This window comes from Haematobia irritans, chromosome 3 (genome assembly GCF_050003625.1).
Source record: "Haematobia irritans isolate KBUSLIRL chromosome 3, ASM5000362v1, whole genome shotgun sequence".
In the NCBI taxonomy this organism is placed as follows: Eukaryota; Metazoa; Arthropoda; class Insecta; order Diptera; family Muscidae; genus Haematobia; species Haematobia irritans.
The window spans coordinates 185,447,233-185,473,127 of NC_134399.1; the positions used below are offsets into that span (position 1 = coordinate 185,447,233).

At 31.2% G+C, this 25,895-nt stretch overlaps 2 protein-coding genes across 2 annotated transcripts in view; one reads left to right on the forward strand and one right to left on the reverse strand.

The window, feature by feature from the left end:
• Ac13E (Adenylyl cyclase 13E) overlaps positions 1-5,066 on the reverse strand; it is a 242,762-nt gene extending 237,696 nt beyond the window's left edge. Inside the window, exon 1 of the mRNA XM_075300408.1 lies at positions 4,697-5,066. Within this exon, the coding sequence (XP_075156523.1) occupies positions 4,697-4,723 (27 nt within the window). The 5' untranslated portion in view covers positions 4,724-5,066. The remainder of the gene's footprint in view (positions 1-4,696) is intronic.
• Positions 5,067-21,216: 16,150 nt separating this feature from the next.
• Positions 21,217-22,629, forward strand: LOC142230712 (uncharacterized). Its single transcript, XM_075301345.1, has 2 exons — positions 21,217-21,341; positions 21,418-22,629. Exon 2 carries the CDS (start codon positions 21,809-21,811, stop codon positions 22,577-22,579), a length of 771 nt encoding a protein of 256 aa, XP_075157460.1. The 5' UTR covers positions 21,217-21,341; positions 21,418-21,808; the 3' UTR covers positions 22,580-22,629.
• Positions 22,630-25,895: the final 3,266 nt, after the last annotated feature.

Genomic DNA, 25,895 nt, shown 5'->3' on the forward strand with positions numbered 1-25,895 from the left:
CCCGCTTGTATGCCATATATCTGGTTAAAGGTTAAACTTATTTTTTCATGCCTTGCAGACCAGTGTTTAAAATGTATGATCTTTTTTGGTCACATATTTTAAATGTTATTAACATTAATTAATTAATGGATATTAATGGACAAATATACGTAATGAATTGCTAATAATTTTTTTTTGTATAGAAATAAAATTTTTACAAAATTTTCTATAGAAATAAAATTTTTACAAAATTTTCTATAGAAATAAAATATTGTAAAAATTTTCTACAGAAAAAAAAATGTTGGCAAAATTTTCTATAAAAATAAATCTTTCACAAAATTTTCATTGGAAATAAAATTTTGACAAAATTTTCTGTGGAAATAAAATTTTCTCAAAATTTTCTATAGAAATAAAAGTTTGACAAAACTGTCCATAGAAATAAATTTTTGAGAACATTTTCTGTAGAAATAAAATTTTGACAAAATTTCTATAGAAATAAAATGTTGACAAAATTTTCTATAGAAATACAAGTTTGACAAAATTTTCTATAAAAATAAAAATTTGACCAAATGTCTTATAGAAATAAAATTTTGCAAAAAATTTTATAGACCTAAAATTTTGACAAAATTTTCTATAGACCTAAAATTTTGACAAAATTTTCTATAGAAATAAAATTTTGAGAAAAATTTTTATAGACCTAAAATTTTGAGAAAATTTTCTATAGAAATAACATTTTGAGAAAAGTTACTATAGAAATAAAGTGTTGACAAAATTTTCTATAAAAATAAAAGTTTGAAAAAAATTTTCTATAGAAATAAAATTTTGAGAAAATTTTCATTGGAAATAAAATTTTGTCAAAATTTTCTATAGAAATAAAATTTTGACAAAATTTCTATAGAAATATAAGTTTGACAAAATTTTCTATAAAAATAAAAATTTGACAAAATTTCCTATAGAAATAAAATTTAGACAAAATTTCTATAGAAATAAAATTTTGAGAAAATTTTCTATAAAATTAAATTTTGAGAAAATTTTCTATAGAAATAAAATTTTGAGAAAATTTACTATAGAAATAACATTTTGACAAAATTTTCTATAGAAATAAAATTTAAAAAAAAAATTTTTTATAGAAATAAAATTTGCAAAATAATATTTATTTTAGAAAAAAACTAAAAATTGTCCAAATCCGTTTAGATCTAAATAAACGTATACTTTTACAATAGTCTTTATACCCTTCACCACTACTGTGGTACAGGGTATAATAATTTTGTGCATTTGTACGTAACGGCAAGAAGGAGTAATCATAGACCAACCTTTTAGTATACCGATCGGCTTAGAATTAAATTCTGAGTCGATTTAGCGATGTCCGCCTGTCTGTCTGTCCGTCCGTCTGTCTGTATATGTAATTTTGTGCACAAAGTACAGCTCGCAATTTAAGTCCGATCGTTCTCAAATTTGGCATAGGGCCGTTTCTTGGGACAGAGACAATCGCTATTGGTTTTGGAAAAAATCGGTTCAGATTTAGATATAGCTGCCATATATATTTCTCCCCGATTTGGTCATAGTTAGCGTGTTTATCAAAAGATTTTCTTTAAATACCGTACATCCAAATATTTTATGAATCTCGAAAATCTTGCAAAATATCAGCCAAATCGGTTCAGATTTAGATATAGCTCCCATATATATCTTCCGTCCGATTTGAACTTATATGGCCACAAAAGCCAGAGTTTTCCCGTGATTTGCTTCAAATTTTGCACAAGGGGTACGTTTAATAGTATCGTTAAGTGTGTCAAATGTTGTTAATATCGGTTCAGATTTAGATATAGCTCACATATATATCTTTCGCCCGATTTGGACTTATATGGCCTCAAAAGCCAGAGATTTGCCCTGACTTACTTTAAATTTTGCACAAGCGGTACTTTTAACGATACTATTGTATGTGCCAAATATGGTCAAAATCGATTCAGATTTAGATATAGCTCCCATATATATCTTTCGTCCGATTTGAACTTATATGGCCTCAAAATCCAGGGTTTTGCCGTGATTTGCTTTAAATTTCGCACAAGGAGTACGTTTTGTAGTATCGGTAATTGTGCCAAATTTGTTTAAAATCGGTTCAGATTTAGATATGGCTCCCATATATATTTTCCGTCCGATTTGCACTCATATGACCAGGGGGGCCAAGGTTATACTCCCATTTACGTGAAATTTCGCATAGATAGCAGAATTATTATTCTAACTATATATGTCAAATTTAGTCAAAATCGGTTCAGATTATATATAGCTCCCATATATACGTACACCAGAGTTGGGGAAATATGGTAGACTGTAACACATTTTAGATTCATTTTCAATGGAAGTTTCCTCCAATTAACTGGATAGCGTTAGGCGATTTAAATTTTAATTCTAGAGATTTTGTAGAAGTAAAAAAATTGTCTCCTTTATATAGCTTCCAGCAAATGTGAAGTAGTTGAGATGGTAACACAAATTTTGACCTACATAGGGGCGAAGGGTATAATATAGTCGTCCCCGCCCGACTTTAGACTTTACTTACTTGTTTTGATATTATGTAATTTTAGTACCTTTTGGCTTGGAAAAGTACATTTTTGGTACTTGTTCGTCAACATCATGTATCGTCCCTGGTGCATGTTTCTTCAGTCACAGTGGCAAAAGTGCTTCGACCATTGGTCCAAACGCATGTAAAAGTGTACAGATCTTAATGCGGATAACTTTGAAAAGCAATAAAGCGATTTCGACCATATTATTGTGTAATGATACATGAATTATTCAATAAACTCTCGTATTTCAGCGAATTTGTCTTCACAAATTTGTATGAGATTTGCCATTCATTGGGTCACTTGTTACGGATGCCTCTCACTGGGTTATATCCAAATATACTATTTCACTATTTTCTGTGATCGCACAAAAGAAAACTGATCATTAAGCATAATTTGATCAAAACCAGAGATAGAAATTTGATACGAGAACACCTGTGTATTTGTATATACACTTATATAGGAGTGGTCCCTACTTAGAAAAGGGCTTTAAAAATAGCTACTTAAATTGTCATACTCTCTAAGCTTCAATTAGATCGAAAAAAAAACACAACAAAAACACTCGATACATATCTAAGTTACGCCTGAATGAGTTTAAATATTTAAAATACTGTGGTGAGTTTAATACGAGCACTCATTAAATTTCACTTCCGGAATGTCGTTACAGTTTTGTGGTTGTGGATGCTTCACACACCCACAACAAAAAGTTTGTCATTGAAATTAATCTAAATTTGTAATAAAAATCGATAGCTTACAAATGAAATGTAAAAACAGAGTGCAATCGACATTCGAAATGGCAAACAATGAAGGTTGATGTCAATGTTGTATTCACCATCACACCACCACTACCACTAACAACAATCACACACTCCCTCTCTCGCTCATTACCAATGGTATCAAAACTCTCAAGCTCTCAGTGCTGGGTGGATAAATGTAAATTACCGTTATCTCTCTCTATTTATCTGGTATTTGGTGTAGAAAAACAAAAACAAAAACCCTGGGTTAAGGTCATTAGCATCATTTGTTCTCGCAATCATATGGAAATGTGATAACTAAGGACGGAATGTCTCCTTCACAATCATAATAATTCTATGGTTGGACTATTGTATTCCAAGAGACAGTAAAAACAATTCGAGGAAATTATTAAGGACAGTTGAATATAGTACATAGAAGAGGATAACTAAGCATAGCATGAGTGTAGTGTAAACAATGATGAAGCTACTATACAAAGGACGGAGTAAATGAAGCAATGTTCTAGTCAAAATGTTGTCTTGGAATTTTGGGTTCTTCTTAAGCAAATTCGGGATTCTTTAAAAATTGTTTTCTAAGGAAGTTTAAAGTGGGGGGAAATAATTTAAAGGAATGTGTAGAGATATAAGTTGCCATGAATACAAAAAAACATTGATCTCATTTCTTGTGGATACGAAGGTTGGTTTTTATATTTCGGGATTAGAGAACAAAAAAATCCAGCAAAAAATTTGGAAGTTAAGTTTAAAAGCACAAATAGGTTCTTTATTTTAACTACCCAGGAATTCTTTTAATTCAAATTTTTGTAACTCGCTTTTTACATATTTTAATGGGTAATTTTAACTTTTTTTTTTAAATTGTTTTGTTTGCATTCCAAAAAAGAAAAAATAAATAAATTATTTATTTTTCAAAATATCACAAATTTTTTTTCTTGATTTCACATCACACCGTAAGAAAATATACAAATTTTTTTCTTGATTTCACATCACACCGTAAGAAAATATACAAATTCAGTGCAGCGGTTCTGCGTCTATTTGGCGCCACTTCCGGATCGAAAAAGAACATTTTCACTACTTTTTTGGCAACGCTTTTTTTTGTAGGGCACTTCAACGATGGATTTTTTCTGTATGCCCACTATATAAACTTATTTCTGGATTTAGCTTTTTTGGCATCTAATGTTTGTCATTTTAATATGATTTTCTTCTAAATCAGAATATGGTATTTTGTTACAGATACCTAGACCAGTTTTATAACTTATAGAGGAGTAAACACTTCGTTAGAATCAAATGCCTTTAATAATGAGATAAGAATTTTTATATTGTAATAATTAACATATACTAAACATATTTATACATATATTTTATAATTATATTGTATTTCATATTTTATAGATAGTATATAGTTTTTAAACTTACCTCTGGCATTTTGTTTTTGTTCCTCATAAACAGCTTTCAAACATCAATGAAACGCAGGTATTTCTATTATGTGAAAATATTTTTCACATAAAGAATAAATCGATTTATCACCAGTATTTACAAACGAACAGTTTCTCCATCAAAAGGAATATAAATGCAATAATTTATTGTTTCTTCTTTTGTTTTTACGATAACTTCAATTTTCCCCAGAATTTCAAGATGATTCCAGGGAAAATTTCTTCCTTGTATTTATTTTTTCATTATTACATGTCGCAATGTATTGTTATACATCTCACTAAAATCTATACAATATTATGGATCATTTTTAAAATAAATCATATTTGTCAATTAAATATGCACACAAAAGCATCATAGTGACATTGCCATTTCTCTTAATAACTTTTCATGGATCTGCAATGGAAAAAAAAGAAAAAATTGTGATTAATCAAATTGCTATTTAATAAAAGAAAAATATAAACAAGAAAGTATATATAGGCTTAAATAAAATCTAATGGATAAGTACTATTAATTAATTTAATTTTATTTTATTTTCATTTAGTGTGTGTGTAATATATAAATATCGGCCAGACCGAATATTATGTACCCTCCACTGTCATCTATAATCGAATAACTGGCATGCAAAAAAAAATAATTCTTTCGTCCCAAACGAAATTTTAGTCAAACAAAGATCGTTTCTCATTTGCTTTTCGCTGTAAGGAAGTTTATATGGAGGAAAAGAATATACTTTTTTGTGATAAACGTTTATTCCTTTCCAGGTTGTAAAAACAATGTGATAAAGGTTAACTAAGAAAGCATTATTTTCTGGCTAATTGAATTTTCTTTCACATCTTTCTCACTTCCACGAGGTTTGTTTTTACTACTTAGTACCTTTTTCTGTAATACAAGCAATGTAGAAGAAATTATTCGATTTTTTTATTTATTTATTTTTTTTTTTTAATTTTACCATTTTCCTTGGCGATGAATCGAACCGCGGACCAACACTTTGCCCGGAAAATTTACTTTTTAGATTATTTTCTAAAAAAGTATATAATGCAGTAAGTTCGGCCGGGCCGAATCTTAAATATCCACCACCATGAATAAAATATACTAGTTTCCTTTGAAAATTTCAGGGGGGTTTGATGACAGATATTTTTCCAAGCAGACCAGTTCAACCAGTACGCTTCCCGAAGATAAATGTAGACTTTACCTATGAAGACTAGATCATATTCTGGATTTATAAGAACCATTGTGTGTTTGAGTTTTACAGGAATCATATCTTGTAAGCGTGCAAAAAAATGATGAAATAACGCCTGGATTTGAAGTCTAAAATCCGTAGATTTTTACCGCAATTAAAATCTGGAAATTTTACATTCAGTTTCAAGCAATTTTCATGATCAGTTAACCTTCAGTACCCTCAAGATCTGAAATCGGTCTATATGGATGCCTTAACAGGGTTGCCACAACAAATTTTTATTTTGGAACAAAAAATTTTCCAAATTGGACCAAAATTCGTACCAGCGGACCATTTTTCCAAATTTAATTAATATAATTTAAAAGATAGAATTTTTCCAAAATTTTATTTCTATACAAAATTTTGACCTAATTTTTTTTTCTATAGAAAATTTTGTCAAAATTTTAATTTTATAGAAAATGTAGCCATAATTTTATTTCTATAGAAAATTTAGCCAAAATTTTATTTCTGTAGAAAATTTAGCTAAAATTTTAGTTCTATAGAAAATTTAGACAACATTTTACTTCTATAGAAAATTTAGCCAATTTTTTTTTTTCTAAAGAAAGTTATCGCAAAATTGTATTCCTTTTTAAAATTTTGTACATAATTTTGTACATAATTTTGTATCTATACAAATTTTTTATTTATTTCTGTACAAAATTTTATTTCTATGAAATTTTCGTTAAAATTGTATTTCTATAGAATTTTTTGTCAAAATTTTATTTACTACATCTATTTTATTTACTTTATCTACCATCCTACCATGGTCCTACCATCGGATCAAATTTAAAATTTAATAATTTTTTGGACCATATTTGGTCCGATCGGATCACAATGGCAACCCTGGACCTTACCAATGGACCGATAAAAACTGATAAAAACTAAATCATTTTGTGAGTCTAACATATCAGTATATTTTCAATTTGATCGGTCTTATGGGGGCTATGCTAAAAACATGGAGGGGTACGCACAATATTAAGCACATATGTCGTAGTTCTAGAATCCCCAAATCGAAGGGCCAGTTTATAAGTGGGCTATATAAAAAACTGTACCGATAAAAAATATATTCGGCACACCTCTTTATGGTCCTAGAATACATCATATTTCCAATTTCAGGCATAATGGATAAAAACTAAGGAATCTAGAAGCCCAAGAAGTAAAATCGGGAGATCGGTCTATATTGGGGCTATATCAAAACATGGTCCGATACTGCCCACTTTCGACACACCCCTTTATGGTCCTATAGATTTCCAATTTCAGGCATATTGGATAAAAACTACGGATTCTAGAAGCCCAAGAAGTAAAATCGGGAGATCGGTCTATATGGGGGCTATTTCAAAACATGGTCCGATAATCACCTTTTTAAGCGCACCCCTTTATGGTCCTATAATACCTCTAGATTTCTAATTTCAGGCATATTGGATAACAACTACGGATTCTACAAGCCCAAGAAGACGATAGCTCCATTATTGAAGACTGTAGCGTGATTACAACAGACAGACAGACGGGCATGCTTATATCGTCTTAGAATTTCTCCCTGATCAAGAAATCGATATTTCGATGTGTTACAAACGGAATGACAAACTTATTATACCCCCGTCACCATTCTATGGTGGTGGGTATAAAAAAAAAAAAAAAACAGGCAAAAGTACGAAAAGGCTTCAAGTTCTTTTGTGAAAAAAGCGCCACGTATAAAGGCAAATTGTGGGCATTTTCAGAAAAATTTTAGTTTAACATTTTCGATGAAATTCATAAAACTCTAACAAAAGAAAAACGTTTTCGGTACACGTTTGCCAACATTTGTTTTCTTTGCGTGTGGGTTGTCTTAATCCATATGGAGGCAGATTAATTAACAATTAAGTTCTTGATCGCTTTAAAAAGTGGAGACTATAAATAATTATGAACCCACATGAACCAATTTTCATACGGTTATTAGAGGTCTATATATAATTATGGACCGATATGAACCCAATATACTAAATTTATGAACCCAATATACTAAATTTAAATGTCTTCAATCACAGAAACGATAGTATTAATCATTAAAATTAATTGTTCCAATTAAAAAAATAATTGATCCGGTTAATTTTTGTTTTCAAAATTAAGAAAATTCAATTAAAATTTTAATTGGAAACATTTCGGTGATATTTTTTTCTGTGTACTGCAGTCAATCAATAATATAGAGGTACCCAGCATAAAAATCATTGCCGAAAAGACAATGGAAATGTTCGGAAGTGGTACAAAATTGACTTCGAAGTGATGAATTTAAGCAACCGCAGATCGGTCTATATGGGGCTTTACCAAAACAAGGACCGATACACATCATATTTGTCCCACTTGTATATGAATCTCAAATACCTCTAGATTTCCAATTTCGGTCAATTTGGATAAAATCGGGAGATCAGCCTATATGGGGACTACATCAAAATACTGCCTATATCAAAAGCAGCACAAATATAGCTCAAATTCGAAAATAACCTGTTGGCAAGCAAAAAACGAATCTGGGCCAAATTTCGAGGCGATTGCAGCATTATTGAAGGTGGCATGATTACAACAACTAGACGTATATGGCTATTTCGTCTTAGAATTTCTCGCCGATCTAGAATATATATAGTTTATATAGTCGAAAATCGATATTTCGATGTGTTACAAACGGAATGACAGACTGCATCTTCCTTCCATGGTGGTGTTTATAAACATGCACCAAAAAAAAAAGTGAACCCATTATGAAAGAAAATGTAGGTTTATTTTGGAAAATTTATACTAAAAGAGTTTTTTTAATTGCAATATGTTACAAATAAGTTAATATTTTTTTTTTCAAATTGAAGAAAATTTATTAAAAGTAATAAATTTTTTTTCTCAAAAAATGCATATGTTTTGAAGGAAAAAATTGGATTTTTCATTTGAGAGACTTATGAACTCAATTTAAGAAAACTTCTCCTGTTTTAGGAAAATATAAACTAATTTCTTTTTAAGTAAAATTATACACTATATTTGTAAAAAACTTTTTTTCTTATTTTTAGTTCACATCATTGAAGATAGAAAAAAAAATTATTCAAATCGGGAACATTTGCTCACATTGGGAAAAAAATTAACTAAAATCTTAGCGTGAGTTTAAGTTTAATTTGTTAAATACGTCGACTCTTTCGATAAACCAATAAAAATTAATAATTACTACTTGAATTGATCAAAGCCATAATTGGCCATAGCTATGTGATTGGCTTTAAGCAGAATTTAATTTATCATTTATTGCTTTGAATTAAAGAGTGTGAGCTAAATAGAATTACACACATTCATGTGGGGATGTGTGTGCGTTAACGTGCGTTCTACAAACAACATTCCTATATGCGTAAAAAAATGATTTCGTTACGTTTTGGTGTTTTGATTTTATTTTGCACTCCACAATCACCAATTGAACGAAATACCAGTTTGGTATGTGTTTTAATAGCACTCGACGACGTTTTGTTGTTGTTCGAGTTGTTATTATTGTTGCTCTTTTGAAATCAATTCTCCCCGTGTGTTGAACGAAAGTGTTGTTAATAGAGAATAGAGGTCAAAGCCTCTGAGTTGTTAACCTTTAAATGAAATGAGTGCCGTTTCTGCTGCTTGCTGCTGTTAGTTCAAGAATCTATGCAATTGTCCCCACTCCCCACAAACACACACACACACACACACACACTTTTAAAACAAATCTCCAGAGATAAGAGAGTAACGTCCATATATTCTCAAGTGGTTGTTTCCAGCATATATAATTAAAATAAATTAAGAAAATTATTAAACAAATGAATAATTAATCAAAATATTGACAATTTGCTACATCAGCTTAAAGGCAACACCGAAGACGTCACTATCGCCAGCCATGAGCAGACAATCAAGAGAAATCAAGTTCATCATCGTGTACCCACTTAAAATCACGTGCTGCCAATTATCAGATTATAAAATGTTAAAAATACATTTTTATAATATATATATATATATATTTTTTTGTTTCGATGAAGAAATGAATAATCGAAAAAAATGTTGTCGCCTTCTTGTTAACCAAATTTTATAGGCGAATTAAAATTGTCATGTGGCTTATGTGTGATTCATTAATTAGTATCATTAAATTGCGAATTGGTAAAATATTCATGTAATTGTTTTATTTCGAAATTTTATTATAAAAATTTTAAAATTATTAATAAAGTAAATTAAAATTATTTTAAAATTTTATGTTTGGCGCACCAGATGTAAGTTCAAGTTGTGAAGTGAATATTTTTCGAATCTCTGGAAGAACATTTTTGCAAGGGAAAAAAATTTCTTGGTATACACTACCAAAGAAAAAGCTTTTTCAGAAACAAACTGATTTGCTTTAAATAGAACCTCATACAGATCGTCGTAGGCAGTATATTCATTTGCAATACTAAAACTCTATCCTTCATAATGCTCGCAATCATACAAAACAATATTAAATAAAGTCAAGAACAATGTCTAAATTGAAACTTCTATAGTTCTCGGTTTTGTTCATTTTTTATTGCCTCTTTCTGTCTGCGGTTTCACAAATGTATCGAGAATGCTATTTAAAACCCTCGACTCTATTCCAATCATTGGTTGTCAGGGTCTTGATTTACATGTTTAAAAATCCAATTATGCTTAAGGCTGCAATTATTGCACAAGTGGCCCCATGTTCGCTTTAAATTCCTACATGAAATTAGACTCTGAACAAATGCAAGTGGAGCACAAATTATTTTTGGGGAATAATTTTGACATACACAGTGATTTGAAAAGGCAAGTTATGTGGCGTTCATACTTCTATGTTATATGAACAAAAAGTCAACCATAATGATTTGTCTTCGCAATTGTTGAAACACTTTTGCCACTCCAAAACTTGCATACTGAACGCATCATCCGCTTCTTCAGGTGTCGAAAAACGTTTTCCTCTCATTTTTGTTTTATTTTTTTTTTTTGCCAAACTAGAACCATACGGTGGTTGATCAATCAAATCGATATTTTGAGTGCTCAACATGTATATACGGCCGTAAGTTCGGCCAGACCGAATCTTATGTACCCTCGTCCATGGATTGCGTAGAAACTTCTACGAAAGACTGTCATCCACAATCGAATTACTTGGGTTGTGGTAATACTTGCCGATGACAAAGTATTTTGAAACTCCCTAACATCGTCTTCTAAATTCGAAGTCAGTTCATACGGGGTATATATTAGACAAAAAAGGCAGATTGAAAACCTATATAAATCAGTTCTTTATATAATATATATATGATATATAGACTGATATGGACCAATTTTTGCATGGTTGTTAGAGACCATATTCGAGTAAAAAGTAGAAAATGTCAACCGAATTGGTTGAAATTTGCTCCTCCAAGAGACTCCGAAGGCCAAATCTGGAGATCGGTTTATATGGGGGCTATATATAATTATGGACCGATATGGACCAATTTTTGCATGGTTGTTAAAGACCATAAACTAACCCAATGTACCAAATTTCAGCCGAATCGGATGAATTTTGCTTTTCCAAGGGGCTCCGGAAGTCAACACTGGGGATCGGTTTATATGGGGGCTATATTTAATTATGGACCGATTTCGATCAAGTTTTCCATGGGTGTTTTAGAACACATATTAATACTTCGTACCAAATGTCAACCGCATCGGATGAATTTTGCTCTTCCACGAGGCTCCGGAGGTCAAATCTGGAGATTGGTTTATAAGGGGGCTATATATAATTATGAACCGATATGGACCAATTTTTGCATGGTTGTTAGAGACCATATACTAACACCGTCTACCAAATTTCAGCCGGATCGGATGAAATTTGATTCTCTTAGAGGCTCCGCAAGCCAAATCTGGGGATCGGTTTATATTGGGGCTATATATAATTATCGACCGATGTGGATCAATTCTTGCATGGTCGTTAGAGACCATATACTAACCAAATGTACCAATTTTCAGCCGGATCGGTTGAAATTTGCTTCTCTTAGAGGATCCGACAGCCAAATCTGGGGACCGGTTTATATAGGCGCTATATATAATTATGGACCGATGTGGACCAATTTTTGCATGGTTGTTAGATACCATATACTAAATCCCTGTACCAAATTTTAGCCGGATCGGATGAAATTTGCTTCTCTTAGAGGATCCGAAAGCCAAATCTGGGGGTCCGTTTATATGGGGGCTATACGTAAAAGTGGACCAATATGGCCCATTTGCAATACCATCCGACCTACATCAATAACAACTACTTGTACGAAGTTTCAAGTCGATAGCTTGGTTCGTTCGGAAGTTAGCGTAATTTCAACAGACGGACGGACGGACATGCTTAGATCGCCTTAGAATTTCACCACGACCCAGAATATATATACTTTATGGGGTCTTAGAGCAATATTTCGATGTGTTACAAATGGAATGACAAAGTTAAATACCCCCCATCCTATGGTGGAGGGTATAAAAATAGACGATCATTTGCTTGGAAATGCTTCGTACGTTAGTAACTTTTGTTGGATTTGGCTCATCTTGAAATATCCATACTGCTGTTTACTTTCGAGTTCATTTGCGTAAATCTACGATTCATCACCTGTCACCATGTCATAGACGTGTTTCGAAGCTCCACGATCGTATTTTTGGAACATTTTTTTCGACCAATCGATCCGAACCTTTTTGCAAGCGATTGAAAAAATGTGGGATCCAACTCGAACAACTGTTTTGGACGGTCAAATTTTCATGCAATATTGAACGTAGATTAGATTAAAGTGGCAGTCCGATTCATTTCCGGCTAATTTAGACTATTCGATCCATTGTGCTGCTGGTCCCACTCATATCTAAACATGTTTCAATCTCACGATAGGTCACATGACAATCTTGCTTTACCAGTTGACGTACAGCATTAATTATTTTCAGGATTAATAATTGATGTTAGACAACCTTCATAAAATTCGTCTTGGAATGAATTACAACCTCGGTTGAATTCACCATACTATCGATAAACACAATTTCTTCGCGGAACTTCATCGCCAAAAATTGAATTTAATTTATCGATGCACTGTTTTTGAAATAATCTACATCGAATAATTTAAAAAATAATACCACGAAAATGTCCACAATTTAATTCTATTTTTTGGCCGAATTTAATAGTTTAAGTTGGTGCAAAGAATTCAGCTAAGGCTTGTATGTCAAAACGGTCTGGGTTTGTATATTCTCAAAAATGACAAGCTTTACGATATAGCTGTCAGTTGGCAAAACTATGGTTGCACAATCCTGCCAAATAAAAGGCAACCTTTGTATACTAAGAAAACAAGATCATGTTTCGAGAACATCGGAGCCGATACTTTAACGTATAAAGCAACTCGGGAGGTATTCCAAAAAAAAAAAAAAAAAAAAAAAAAACTGTGTCAAGAAGTGTATTAATAGTCATGGAAAAGTGAGGTGGGGACATTTTATTGGTGGTGATGTCTAACCAAGTACTAACGAAAAATTAAAACCCAATGTTCATAGTTTCGTCCACGGGCGTTTACTATTTCATGAACAGCTTTCGTTTTTCTTTGGCTATGAAAAGTCTTAAAATATTCGTTACACGTTCTTATGGCAACTCCGTCGGCGGTGCAATGAGCAAAGGCAACTGTTAACGCGTATGGAGCAGATGAGTCATGGTAGCGGATGTTTTTAAGAATTCGTAACCATTACGTTTTCAGATCATGACCGACATCTCATGGTGTAATTTTTTTTTTGTCAGATTGACACCGTCTGTTCTCCGTTTGACACGCTGTTAATGATTTTTTTCCAAACTTGTTCCCACTTACAGTCATTACCTCTACGAACACGTATTCTATTCTGTCTATTCTCTCGGACTTTATGCAACCTCGCTCTTAGATTGCTTCTAACTAATATTGCAACATCTCCTCCACCGCTTCTGTCTACCGATTCTGAAAATAGGATACCGCTGTAAAGCAATAAAATAATCTGAGTAACGTTCAAAAATAAATCGCTAATTTCTGTATAATTTATAAGCCTCAATGTCCCATTAAATTGTATCCACTAAACCAGTGTATGCAATTCTTTGCTTTGCAAAATTCTTAAAAAATATTTTCAACATTTTTTTAATAATAACTGTTGTTCCTGGAAAATGGTAAGGCAATTTCCATATTGCCTCGAAAAAAACAAAACTAAAATATTTTAATTCATTTTATTTATATTCTGATTTCATGTTCAGTGGTTTTATTTGAGAAACCACACGAGAAGGTTGTATTTATGTTGCGCTTATTTGAGAAACACAAAATTCAATAAACTTGACACTAAGAGTGTCATAATTCTTAAGCCCAAAAACACGGTGAATATTTGTTTCAGACATTCAATGTAAGCAAATACCAATAGCGGCTTTATGATGAGTACTCTAACAGAAAAAAACTATCACGAATATTGTCTGCCATCCAAAGAAATTATTTGTTTTTTTGAACGATACCCAAGTAAGCTCGTGGTGATATATGAACCAACTCATGGGGGCTCACTGTCTATTGTTGTTATTGTAAACGTGTAAGTGTTTCAATTTTAAAAACACGAGTCATACATGTCTGAGAAGAACTTGCAATTACTGCTTTGTAAAGAATCTTAATTATACCCCAAACAATGGCATGGGAGCATAAAAACTTCTCTATTTCGAGAGACCAGAATTGAACCAGTATCATATCTCTCGATACGAGTTATACGCCTCTAGCCTTCAAGAATTGAGCCAAAGGATCTGTTATTTCTGACACTTAATTATATATATATCCATTCTATATATCCATGCAATTTCACTTTTTAAAGATCCAGCGGGTGATTTTTTCAAACTTGGATATAAGTCGTAGATTACAATGGATGGGCCAGCAAGCACGGTTGCCACAGTTGGTAGAATTCTACCAAAAATTGTACATTTTTATTGTTTGATAGAATGGTAGAATTCTTGATGTTTTGGTAGATTTTGCAAAATGTTCTTCTCCAATTATAATAGGTACAATTTCCTATAGAAATAAAATTTTGCAAAAATTTTCTTTAGAAATAAAATTTTGCAAAAATTTTCTACAGAAATAAATTTTGCAAAAATTTTTCTATAGAAATAAAATTTTGAATAAATTTTTCTGTAAAAATAAAATTTTAACAAAATTTTCTATAGAAATCAAATTTTCTATGGAAGTAATATTTTACAAAAATTTGTTATATAAATAAAATTTTGACAAAACTTTCTATAGAAAGAAAATTATGCAAAAATTTTCTATAGAAATAAAATTTTGACAAAATTTTCTATAGAAATATAATTTTGACAAAACTTTATAAAGAAATAAAATTTGAAATTGTTGGGTTTAATGAACTGCCTGAATTTATTCTGATAATTGGTTGATAGTTTTGCTGGAAGTAGAGGATGCTGATGAGGAATGTGGTAATTCCGAAACGTGCGCCATCCAACCATCATGCAGTCTATAGGGCTTTGTCCAAATAAATTTGACAAACATTATTTTCCTCTGTTGGTTAAGCTAAATACACTTGTAGTTTAGTCATGCATGGTTTTAAGCTGAAATAAAAAAACAACAACGATGCTTAAAGAACAAAACCAACAATAACAAAACAAAACGAATGAAATAATATTTTGCAAAAATTTTCTATAGAAATAAAATTTTGACAAAATTTTTTTACAAAAATAAAATTTTGATAAAATTTTCTATAAAAATAATGTTTCTATAAAAACTAAATTTTGACAAAATTTTCTATAGAAATACAATTTTGATAAAACTTTATATAGAAATAAAATTTTGACAAAATTTTCTATAGAAATAAAATTCTATAGAAATAAAATTTTGCAAAAATATTCTATAGAAACACATTTCAGTCTAATGGAGACTATTTAGTGGTGAACTTCTCCCTCTCTCTCTCTCTCTCTCTCTCAATGAGTGCCGCCCGATTCTACGGTTAGCTCAATGGCAACGGACCTCCTTTTAAAAGCCAATTGAAACCAAACAAAATTTTGACAAAACTTTATATAGAAATAAAATTTTGACAAAATTTTTTATAGAAATAACATTTCGACAAAAATTTTTATAGAAATAAAATTTTGATAAAATTTTCTATAAAAATAAAGTTTTGACAGAATTTTCTATAAAAATAAAATTTTGACAACATTTTCTATAGAAATAAAATTTTGCAAAAAATTTTCTTTAAAAATAAAATTTTGACAAAATTTTCTATAGAAATCAAATTTTGATCAAATTTTCTATGAAAAAAAATTTTACAAAAATTTGTTATATAAATAAAAATTTGACAAAACTTTCTATAGAAACAAAATTATGCAAAAATTTTCTAGAGAAATAACATTTTGACAAATTTTTTATAGAAATAAAATTTTGATAAAAAATTTTATATAGAAAAAAATTTTTGAAAAAATTTTCTATAGAAATACAATTTTGATAAAAATTTCTTTATAAATAAAAAGTTGACAAAATTTTTTATAGAAATAAAATTTTGCAAGATTATTCTATAGAAATAAAATTTTGCAAAAATATTCTATAGAAAGAAAATTTTGCAAAAATATTCTATTGAAATAAAATTTTGACAAAATTGTCTATAGAAATAAAATTTTGATAAAAATTTCTTTATAAATAAAATGTTGACAAAATTTTCTATGAAAATAAAATTTTGTTGGGTTGGGTTCTGTTGGATTAGGTAGCAGCCCGACATTTCAGGCTAGAAATAAAATTTTGACAAAATTTTCTATAGAAATCAAATTTTGACCAATTTCTATGAAAATACCATTTTACAAAAATTTGTTATATAAATACAATTTTAACAAAACTTTCTATAGTAATAAAATTATACATAAAACAACCGGAAGGCACGCCGAATCAAAACATCCAATCATGACAATTTACACAAATATCAAGAATAATTACAATGCTCACACATATAAAGTCGCTAAAAATTACTCCAAAAGCCATAAGCAGTCAGCAAATCTCAAAAGTTCCATAACATTTCTTATAAAATGCAAAAAAGCTGGTATCATACCAAACTTCATTAACAATGCAACCAAACACACATATACCATTTTCAAAACACACAAAAACAAAAATATCCCGCCAAATATCGAGAGAACATTACACAGGTATACCTATAACTTTCACATGAAAATCTTAAAACTACTAATAGAGTATAAACACAAACAAATACACGAAAATCGACAAAACATTCAAACCGCGCAAACTCAACTGACACAGCTTTTATCACAACAAGATTTATCGTTGTACTTGGAGAGTGAAAACACTCTGTACAACAGCGTGACACACAAGAACAAAACAACACACATTAAAAAGCTAGATGTACTTAAACAACAACACAAAAAACAGCTTAACATTAGAACTCATAACGACTGGTTTGTGAATAAGACAGAGAAAGACATACCGAGAGAAGTGCAATGGATTCTCTCACTGGGTCCAAAACATGCTCTCCCGCATAACAATAAAAGTTTTCCACTATTACAAGTTATCGCCGAAGGAGAAGATTGTGTACAGACAATTGAGAGCAGAGAGGAACAAGAGATGGCGAGAACAAAATTGACAACATTGATAAACGATCATTTACGAAGATCACAAATGAGCTTAAGAGATAAATACATATCAAGCACAGTGGTACAGACACGACAATATTTAAAGGAAAATGATGACATTCTAATTCTTAGTGCTGACAAAGGGGGAAAAACGGTTGCAATGAATAAAATTGACTATGATCTAAAGATGAAAGAAATATTACACGATATGTGTACGTACAAACGAATAAAAATTGATCCCACCTCTAGACTCCAAACGAAGAACAACAAATTAGTGGAAAAACTTTACAATCTCAATATTATTACCGAACAAGAGAAAAACAAGTTGACAAGCAGGACCGCAGTAGCTCCAAGGATTTACGGACTTCCAAAAATACATAAGGAGAGCACACCATTAAGACCTATTTGTTCTTCGATAGACTCGCCATCGTACAATTTATGTAAATACATAGTAGGTATATTAAGAAATATAACACTTGACTCTAAATATAATGTTAAGGACTCTGCGGATTTTAAGACAAGATTGGAAAATATGACGATTGAAGATGATGAAGTTTTAATATCCTTTGACGTGGTGTCATTATTTCCAAGCATTCCGGTAAAGCTAGCAATTCAGACGATTGAAAGAAAATGGACCATAATTGAGCAGTATACGAACATGACGAAGGATTTATTCATAGATTTAATTACATTTTGTATCAAGGACACCAGATATTTTAAATTTGAGGACAAGATTTATGAGCAATTAAAAGGTATGCCAATGGGTTCCCCTGCTTCACCAGCAGACATTATTATGGAGGAACTTTTAGACGAAGTATTTAAAAATATTACTAAACCACCGATATTAACAAAATACGTAGATGACATCTTCGCAATCATAAAGGCATCAGAAGTCGACGAAACACTAAAGGCCTTAAACTCATTTAATAGACAAATTCAATTTACAAAGGAATTAGAACAGGACAATAAACTACCATATCTTGACGTAATAATACATAGACAAGGAAACCAACTGAGACTAAATTGGTACCAAAAACCAACGGCTTCTGGGAGACTGCTCAATTTTTACTCTAAGCACAGTAAACGTATAATAATCAATACAGCGACAAATTTCATACGAAGGATATTTAATATTAGTGATCCAGAATTTCATTCTGAAAATGAAAATAAAATTAAACGAATTCTCCAAGACAACAATTTCCCACAACGAACGATATATCAACTCTTATCGAAAGTAAAAGCCAACCTACACAACAACCGAGAATTGACCAAGAAAAAGGATTCAAAAATATACAAACCAGTGACATATATACCAAACTTCTCCGAGAGACTGTCCAAGTCTGACATATACAATAAAGAAAAATATCAACTCGCGTTAAAAACTACAAACACTGTCAACGGATTATTTAGTAAAACAAAAACAAAAATTAAGAATGAAGACCAACACAACGTAGTATATAAGATAAAATGCAACGGTGACAAATCCAACTTATGCCAAAAGACATATATTGGTACGACAATGACAAAATTAAAAACAAGATTGTCTTCACATAAATCGGATATAAAAACAACAGACAAACCAATGGAACAAAAAACAGCACTTGCGGCCCACTGTACATTGACTGGTCACAAACCTAACTTTAATAACGTAGAAATCCTATGCAAGGAAAACAACTACAGACGAAGATTTACTCTGGAAATGTTACACATAATTAACACTCCCACTAACGAGAGAATAAACTATAAAAAAGATATTGAGAACTGCGCGAGAATATATCGACATACGATACAAAAACACAGGAGAAAGTGATCACCAGTAGAAAACCAGACAGCGAAGTAACAAGACATCGGATAAAATGTAAATGACAATAGTTTAACTTTAATTTGTGAATTTTGTAATTAACTTTTGTTTAATTTTGTAAATTGTAGCCTTGAAAACGGTCTGACGAAGTCAACCGAAATATCGGAAAATAAAAAAAAAAAACTAGAAACCAACAATTTCGAGTTTAATTTATAGACCTACAGCCGAGATTATGAGATAAAAATCGTAATAAAATTATGCAAAAATGTTCTATAGAAATAAAATTTTGACAAAACTTTATATAGAAATAAAATTTTGACAAAATTTTTTATATAAATAAAATTTTGACAAAATTTTCTATAAAAATAAAATTTTGCAAAAAATGTTCTGTAAAAATAAAATTTTGACAAAATTTTTTATAGAATCAAATTTTGACCAAATTTTCTATGGAAATAAAATTTTACAAAAATTTGTTATATAAATAAAATTTTGACAAAATTTTCTATAGTAATAAGATTATGCAAAAATTTTCTATAGAAATAAAATTTTGACATAATTTTCTATAAAAATAAAATTTTGACAAAATTTTCTATAGAAATAAAATTTTGATAAAATGTTCTATAAAAATAAAGTTTTGACAAAATTTTCTATAAAAATAAAATTTTGACAAAATTTTCCATAGAAATAAAATTTTACAAAACTTTCTATAGAAATCAAATTTTGGCCAAATTTTCTATGGAAATAAAATTTTACAAGACATTCTATTGAAATAAAATTATGACAAAATTTTCTATAGAAATAAAATTTTGACAAAATTTTATACAGAAATAAAATTTTGACAAAACTTTATAGAGAAATAAAATTTTGATAAAATTTTCTATAGAAATAAAATTTTGACAAAATTTTATACAGCAATAAAATTTTGACAACATTTTCTATAGAAATAAAATTTAGAAAAAATTTTCTATAAAAATAAAATTATGACAAAACTTTCTATGGAAATAAAATTTTGACAAAATTATCTATAAAAATAAAATTTTTACAAAATTTTCTTTAGAAATAAAATTATGCAAAAATTTTCTATAGAAATAACATTTTGACAAAACTTTCTATAGAAATAAAATTATGCAAAAAATTTCTATAGAAGTAAAATTTCCACATAATTTTCTATAGAAATAAAATTTGGGCAAAACTTTATATAGAAATAATATTTTGACAAAATTTTCCATAAAAATAAAATTTTGACAAATTTTCTTTAAAAATAAAATTATTACACAATTTTCTATAGAAAATTTTGCAAAAATATTCTATAGAAAACAAATTTTGCAAAAATATAGAATAGAAAAAAAAATATGCAAAAATTTTCTATATAAATAAAATTTTGACAAAATGTTCGATATAAATAAAATTTTGACAAAATTTTCTATAGAAATAAAATTTTAACAACATTTTTTATAGAAATAAAATTTTGACAAAATTTTCTTTATAAATAATATTTCGACAAAATTTTCTATGAAAATAACATTTTGTTGGGTTGGGTTATGTTGGGTTAGGTAGCAGCCCGACATGTCAGGCTAATGGAGACTATTCAGTGCACTGTGGGGCCAATGACAGGTCTTTGAGGCAAAAAGTCAATTTTTTAAGTCAACTATTTAAAAATAATAATAACGGAATTTTACATAAAACACATTGAAACACCCAAATATCAAATATTAAAATCAGGTAACACCTCATGATGACATGCCGAGCAGTCAAAGTTGCCATATTTTGTTTTGCTACATTTTCTGATATTCAACAATAAACAAACAACAAAGTCATTTTGGCCGTCAAGCAAAAAATTTTAAAATTATAAAAAATTTGTAAAATGGAATACACTTGTAAAGGTATGTAAAGCAACATGTGATTAAATTAAGAAAAAAAAAAAATTGATTTGATGAATAGTTTTTTGTGTCACATGTGCTGTCTATTTTGTGTAGTTTTTGTTGTCGTCCATATGTTCTGTGGAGTAGAACTTTCTTTATCCGAGCGTATCCGTGAAAAAATTTATGTGTGGAGAAAGGTAATAATGTGTACTATTAGGTTTTGGAAAAATTAGCTGCTCCAATCTGCACCATTTTATAAAAATCTATTTTCAGATAACGTAAAACTTAAAAATTTGGATATATTTAACTTTTGGTTGGAAAATGATAGCAAACCCATTAATGTTACCAACTGGATTTCCGCGAAATTCAACAGACGTGTCTATGAAAACTCTATGACGACAGTGAAAAAAACAAATTAATAATTTTGAACGTACTTACGGAAACAAAGAGTACTCAGTCGTGTCCGATATGTGGTGGAAATCCAAAACAGTTTTTGTCAATAAAAAATTTAAGCTCATCGGTGTTTCAGCCCAAATCGAATGCATTAAAATGTGATATAAGCCCATTACACGCCTGGATTCGATGTTTTGAATTTGTCCTTAATCTTTCATATAGACTTAATATTAAAAAATGGCAAATTCGGAGTGCTGAGGAGAAAGTTCTTATGCTAAAGAGAAAGCGCGAAATTCAAGAACAATTTTGGCAAAAAATGGGCCTTCATGTCCACAAGCCGAAAAGCAATAGGAGCGGGTGCACGAATGTCGGTAATGCGGCACGAAAATCATTTTTTAATCCGGAATTACTTTCTTCTATAACCAACTTTAATATCGAACTTTTAAAACATTTACATACAATTCTTATCACAATTAACTCTGAATTTGAAATAAGTGCCGACCACTTGCAACAATTTTGCTATAAAACTGCAGAGATATATTTTAAACATTACGAGTGGTACCCAATGTCAGCGACTTTGCATAAAATTTTAGCACATTCTTTCCAAATATTGCAAGCGTCAATCGTACCTCTCGGATGTGCTGGTGAAAATGCATCTGAGGCGAGAAATAAATTTTACAAAAAGGACCGCATTGAGCATGCACGAAAGGATTCTAGGGAGCATAATATAATGGATATTTTTAACAGGGCCCTGGATTCTTCAGACCCGTTATTATCAAGTATATATCTGAAAAATCGTCTTTCAAAAAAGAGAAGTTTGCAGCTTCCAAGAGATGTTATTTCTCTTTTAAAAATTCCGGATATGCCTGAGTATCAACTGCCAAGTACGTCAAGTGCAGCTATAAATAAAGATGTTTCAGATTCTGAAGATTACGAAGAGGATCCATTTCATTTTAATTTTGAATTAGAAGTTGATGAAACAGAAAATTTTCAAGTAAGAATTTTGTACAAAAGCCAATTATTTTGTATATACGAGTATTAACAAAATTCTCTATTTTTAGATTGATTAAATTTTGAATATTGTATCCAAACACCCAGTATGTTTTAAACACTCACACCAAGAAATTGATTCATTTTAAAAGTAATTTTTTGAAATGTATTAATATAAATTAGTTTGCAATTTACCCTCATTTTCATAAAGCTCCGTTAGTGTTCCGTTAACTAACCAACTTTTAAACCGTATTATAGACGCAGCTGTAATCTTGCCTTTATATTCCATAGGCCAGTTAGGAACTTAACTGACGAAAATTTTTCAGTTAAAGTTAACCGGAGAGAAGATATTTGCAATTTACTTTCTGTTAACTGGCAGTTAAAGCCTAACGGAGCTACATGAAAATGGCCGTTAGAGCTAGTTGATAAATAAATGTTATCACCCACAGAATGATGCAATTACACTGTTCTGCAAAAATCATCTTTTGAGCCCTTCTTTAGACCAAACTAGCAGATCCTTATGTAAAATGATCTCCTGAATCCGAATTTACTTCCCGTTTTGCCCTATCACATCTAGTTTTCGAGATATCTTCTTTATTTATGAAAAATGTCAGAAAAAATTTGTTTCAGGGATATCTCGAAAACTAGGCATGATGGGACAAAATGGGCAGTCATTCTGTTTCAGGAGATCCTTTTACATAAGGATCAGCTGATTTCGTCTAAAACAGGATTTCATTTCAGAGCAGTGCTATCGCTAAATTTCAAGAATTATTTTCCAGGGGTCTCCACCTGGAGAAGCACTTTAATACCAGTACTGGAAATGGGCGTGGCACTGCCCGAATGTCTTAATTTTTTTACTGAAGTCTTAAGAATACATTATAATCATCTGTACGACATTTTAAAGGTCTAGCTGTTTCCTGTGATTTATTGCCTCAAAAACTGACCATTGGCCCCATAGTGCAGTGGTGAACTTCTCTCGCTCAATGAGTGTAGCTCAATGACAACGGACCTCCTTTTTGAAGCCAGTTGAGAACGTCCTTTCACATTATGGTGAAACCACTTAGAGAGGATTTCAACACACATAATGGTCTCCAGCATTACTGAGAGGACACTATCCACCGCTGGATTTTGGTTTTTGGTCGATTGAACCCATGAATTTTTGTATGCAATGCGGGCATACTAACCATTGCGCCATTGTGGTCGATGGTCTCCGTATATGCTCATGATCTAATGGGAACAGGCATTCGGGATGTCGTCGATTTTGTAGATAATCAGCAACTGATATCTTCGCTGAGTTGAGGAAGGAATTCGGTTCGTAGATAGTCGGCGGGTTGAAAGTACGTCGATTCTTCGGTTCTCTCATCAAATATCGATTATCAAGATCGGTATTTGATGAGAGATTCGGTTTGTTGAAGTCGGTGATGGATGAGAACTACTTAGTCGGCGAAAGATTCGGTTTCTTGGTGATCTATAGAGATGAGAACGTCGGTTTATCGGTGTTCGGTAGCTGATGAAAAGTTCGATTCGTTTATAATGGTAGAGAAAAACATCGGTTCGTTGATAATCGGTAGATGATGAGTAATGCGGTCCGTTGATGATTGGTATTGGAGAAACACGTCGGTTCGTCGATTCTTCTTTGATAACTGGATGCTGCTGTATTGGTTCAAACGTGAATGATGGGTGGTCGTTGAGTAATTCTGTTCGTTGGCGATTGGGAAGTTGCGTATTCGATTGGGAACTACCGATGAGGTATTTGGCTTTCAGACGGCTGCTACAGTTGACTGTTGCAGAAGCGGTGTGGTGTCCGATTCAGTAGCGCGTTCCGGGGTCGGTAATCGGTTACGGTCGGTTTTAGTATGAATAACGACTATCATAGGCCCGAAAGTTGAATAGTAGGACCTAAGGTCTCTGTGGGGAATAGTAAGTGCGGAGGTCGCTGTGGTGGAAAAGTGGGTCCGAAGGTCTCTGTTGCGGAGCACAACGATGGACAATGATCCACTCGTATAACAACTATGCATATATAGTTGGGTGAGAGTTGTGATTAATAAGAATGTCTTTGTGCGTCAGTTTTCCCCGATCGGGCTCAATGTTGGGCATAATAGACCTCCTCTGCTTGTTCACATCTCATGAATCGCTGAGGCCACGGTGGCCACATCTCCTGTCCAGCCGATGGAACTGTCTGCATTTTCTTCAGAGCCCTTTCGCCCAGTGTAAAGTGTGGCTACTATTTATTACAAACAACTTCAGGCTGCTATCGTTTCTAAATAGTTCGTCAGATAGCTGACAAATTTATACCAATTATTTATATTTATTCCTCGAAATTTTGTATCATTCATACTCAGATCATCTTCTATCTGAAGACGTATTATTGATTAAGAACCATTCAAACTTTGTCAGAACTCCAGAAAAGAGAAGTTTTCATTGGAAATAATTAATTAATTTTATTAAACATTTTAGGATTTTTCTTTTTTTTTCATTTCAAAGATAGTTTCTGAGATTTCCATTTTATTCATCATCGGCATTTAATCAGTGGCACACACACACACATTAACAGATACTTCTTGCTTCCTGATTGTTAACCCTTGTTCACTCATCAGTGTTGAACTGACTGTTAGAGTAAGTGAATGATTGAAGAAATGACTGACTGACTACTACTGTCGAATGCTGTAAATTGCTTAAGTGCCACTTCATAGAGCTACAACACTTTCTAGTGCAACATCATCAGGGGCATTGCCAGCGGGCAACATCTTCTTCGACACCATTATGGGGCACACAGTGGGATGAACTCAGTGAAAGAGGTGTACAAATTTTACAGGCACTAATTAAATGGCTTGGGACCGGCATAATTAGGACATTTGAAACCATTAGTTTTGGATGAAATCAAAGGCTTTAATTGTCATACTTAAAATGATCCGACATATGACAAATATGTACAGAACAAAATATCACCAACATTTTTAAATTAAAATTTGAATTGAATTTTAAAAAATATTCAAATAAACTTTGAGGTTCAACAAAGTTATTAATTGGAACATAAATCATCACAAAAATTAATTGTATCAATTAATTTTTTAATTGACTTTGGTGATTGATACAATCATTTCTGTGATTGAAGACATTCCAATTAAAAATTAATAGGATCAATAAATTTCGTGATTGAAGAAGAAAAATATTTTGTGTGTGTGTGTCGCTTTGTTCGATAACTTGTTGCAATTTTAAAGATATTTTTCTTATGCTTCTCTCATAAAAGCACCTGTTTTCATTGGCATCAAAAATGGTATGACTTCCGAAGCCTCTTAGAAAAGCAAATTTCAACCGATCCGGTTGAATGGAATTTCTTTTTATACACCTAACTTAGTTATTTTATA

Excerpts from the sequence above, each read along its gene's own strand:
- LOC142230712 (XM_075301345.1), top strand. The coding sequence starts at position 21,809 with ATGCTAAAGAGAAAGCGCGAAATTCAAGAACAATTTTGGCAAAAAATG.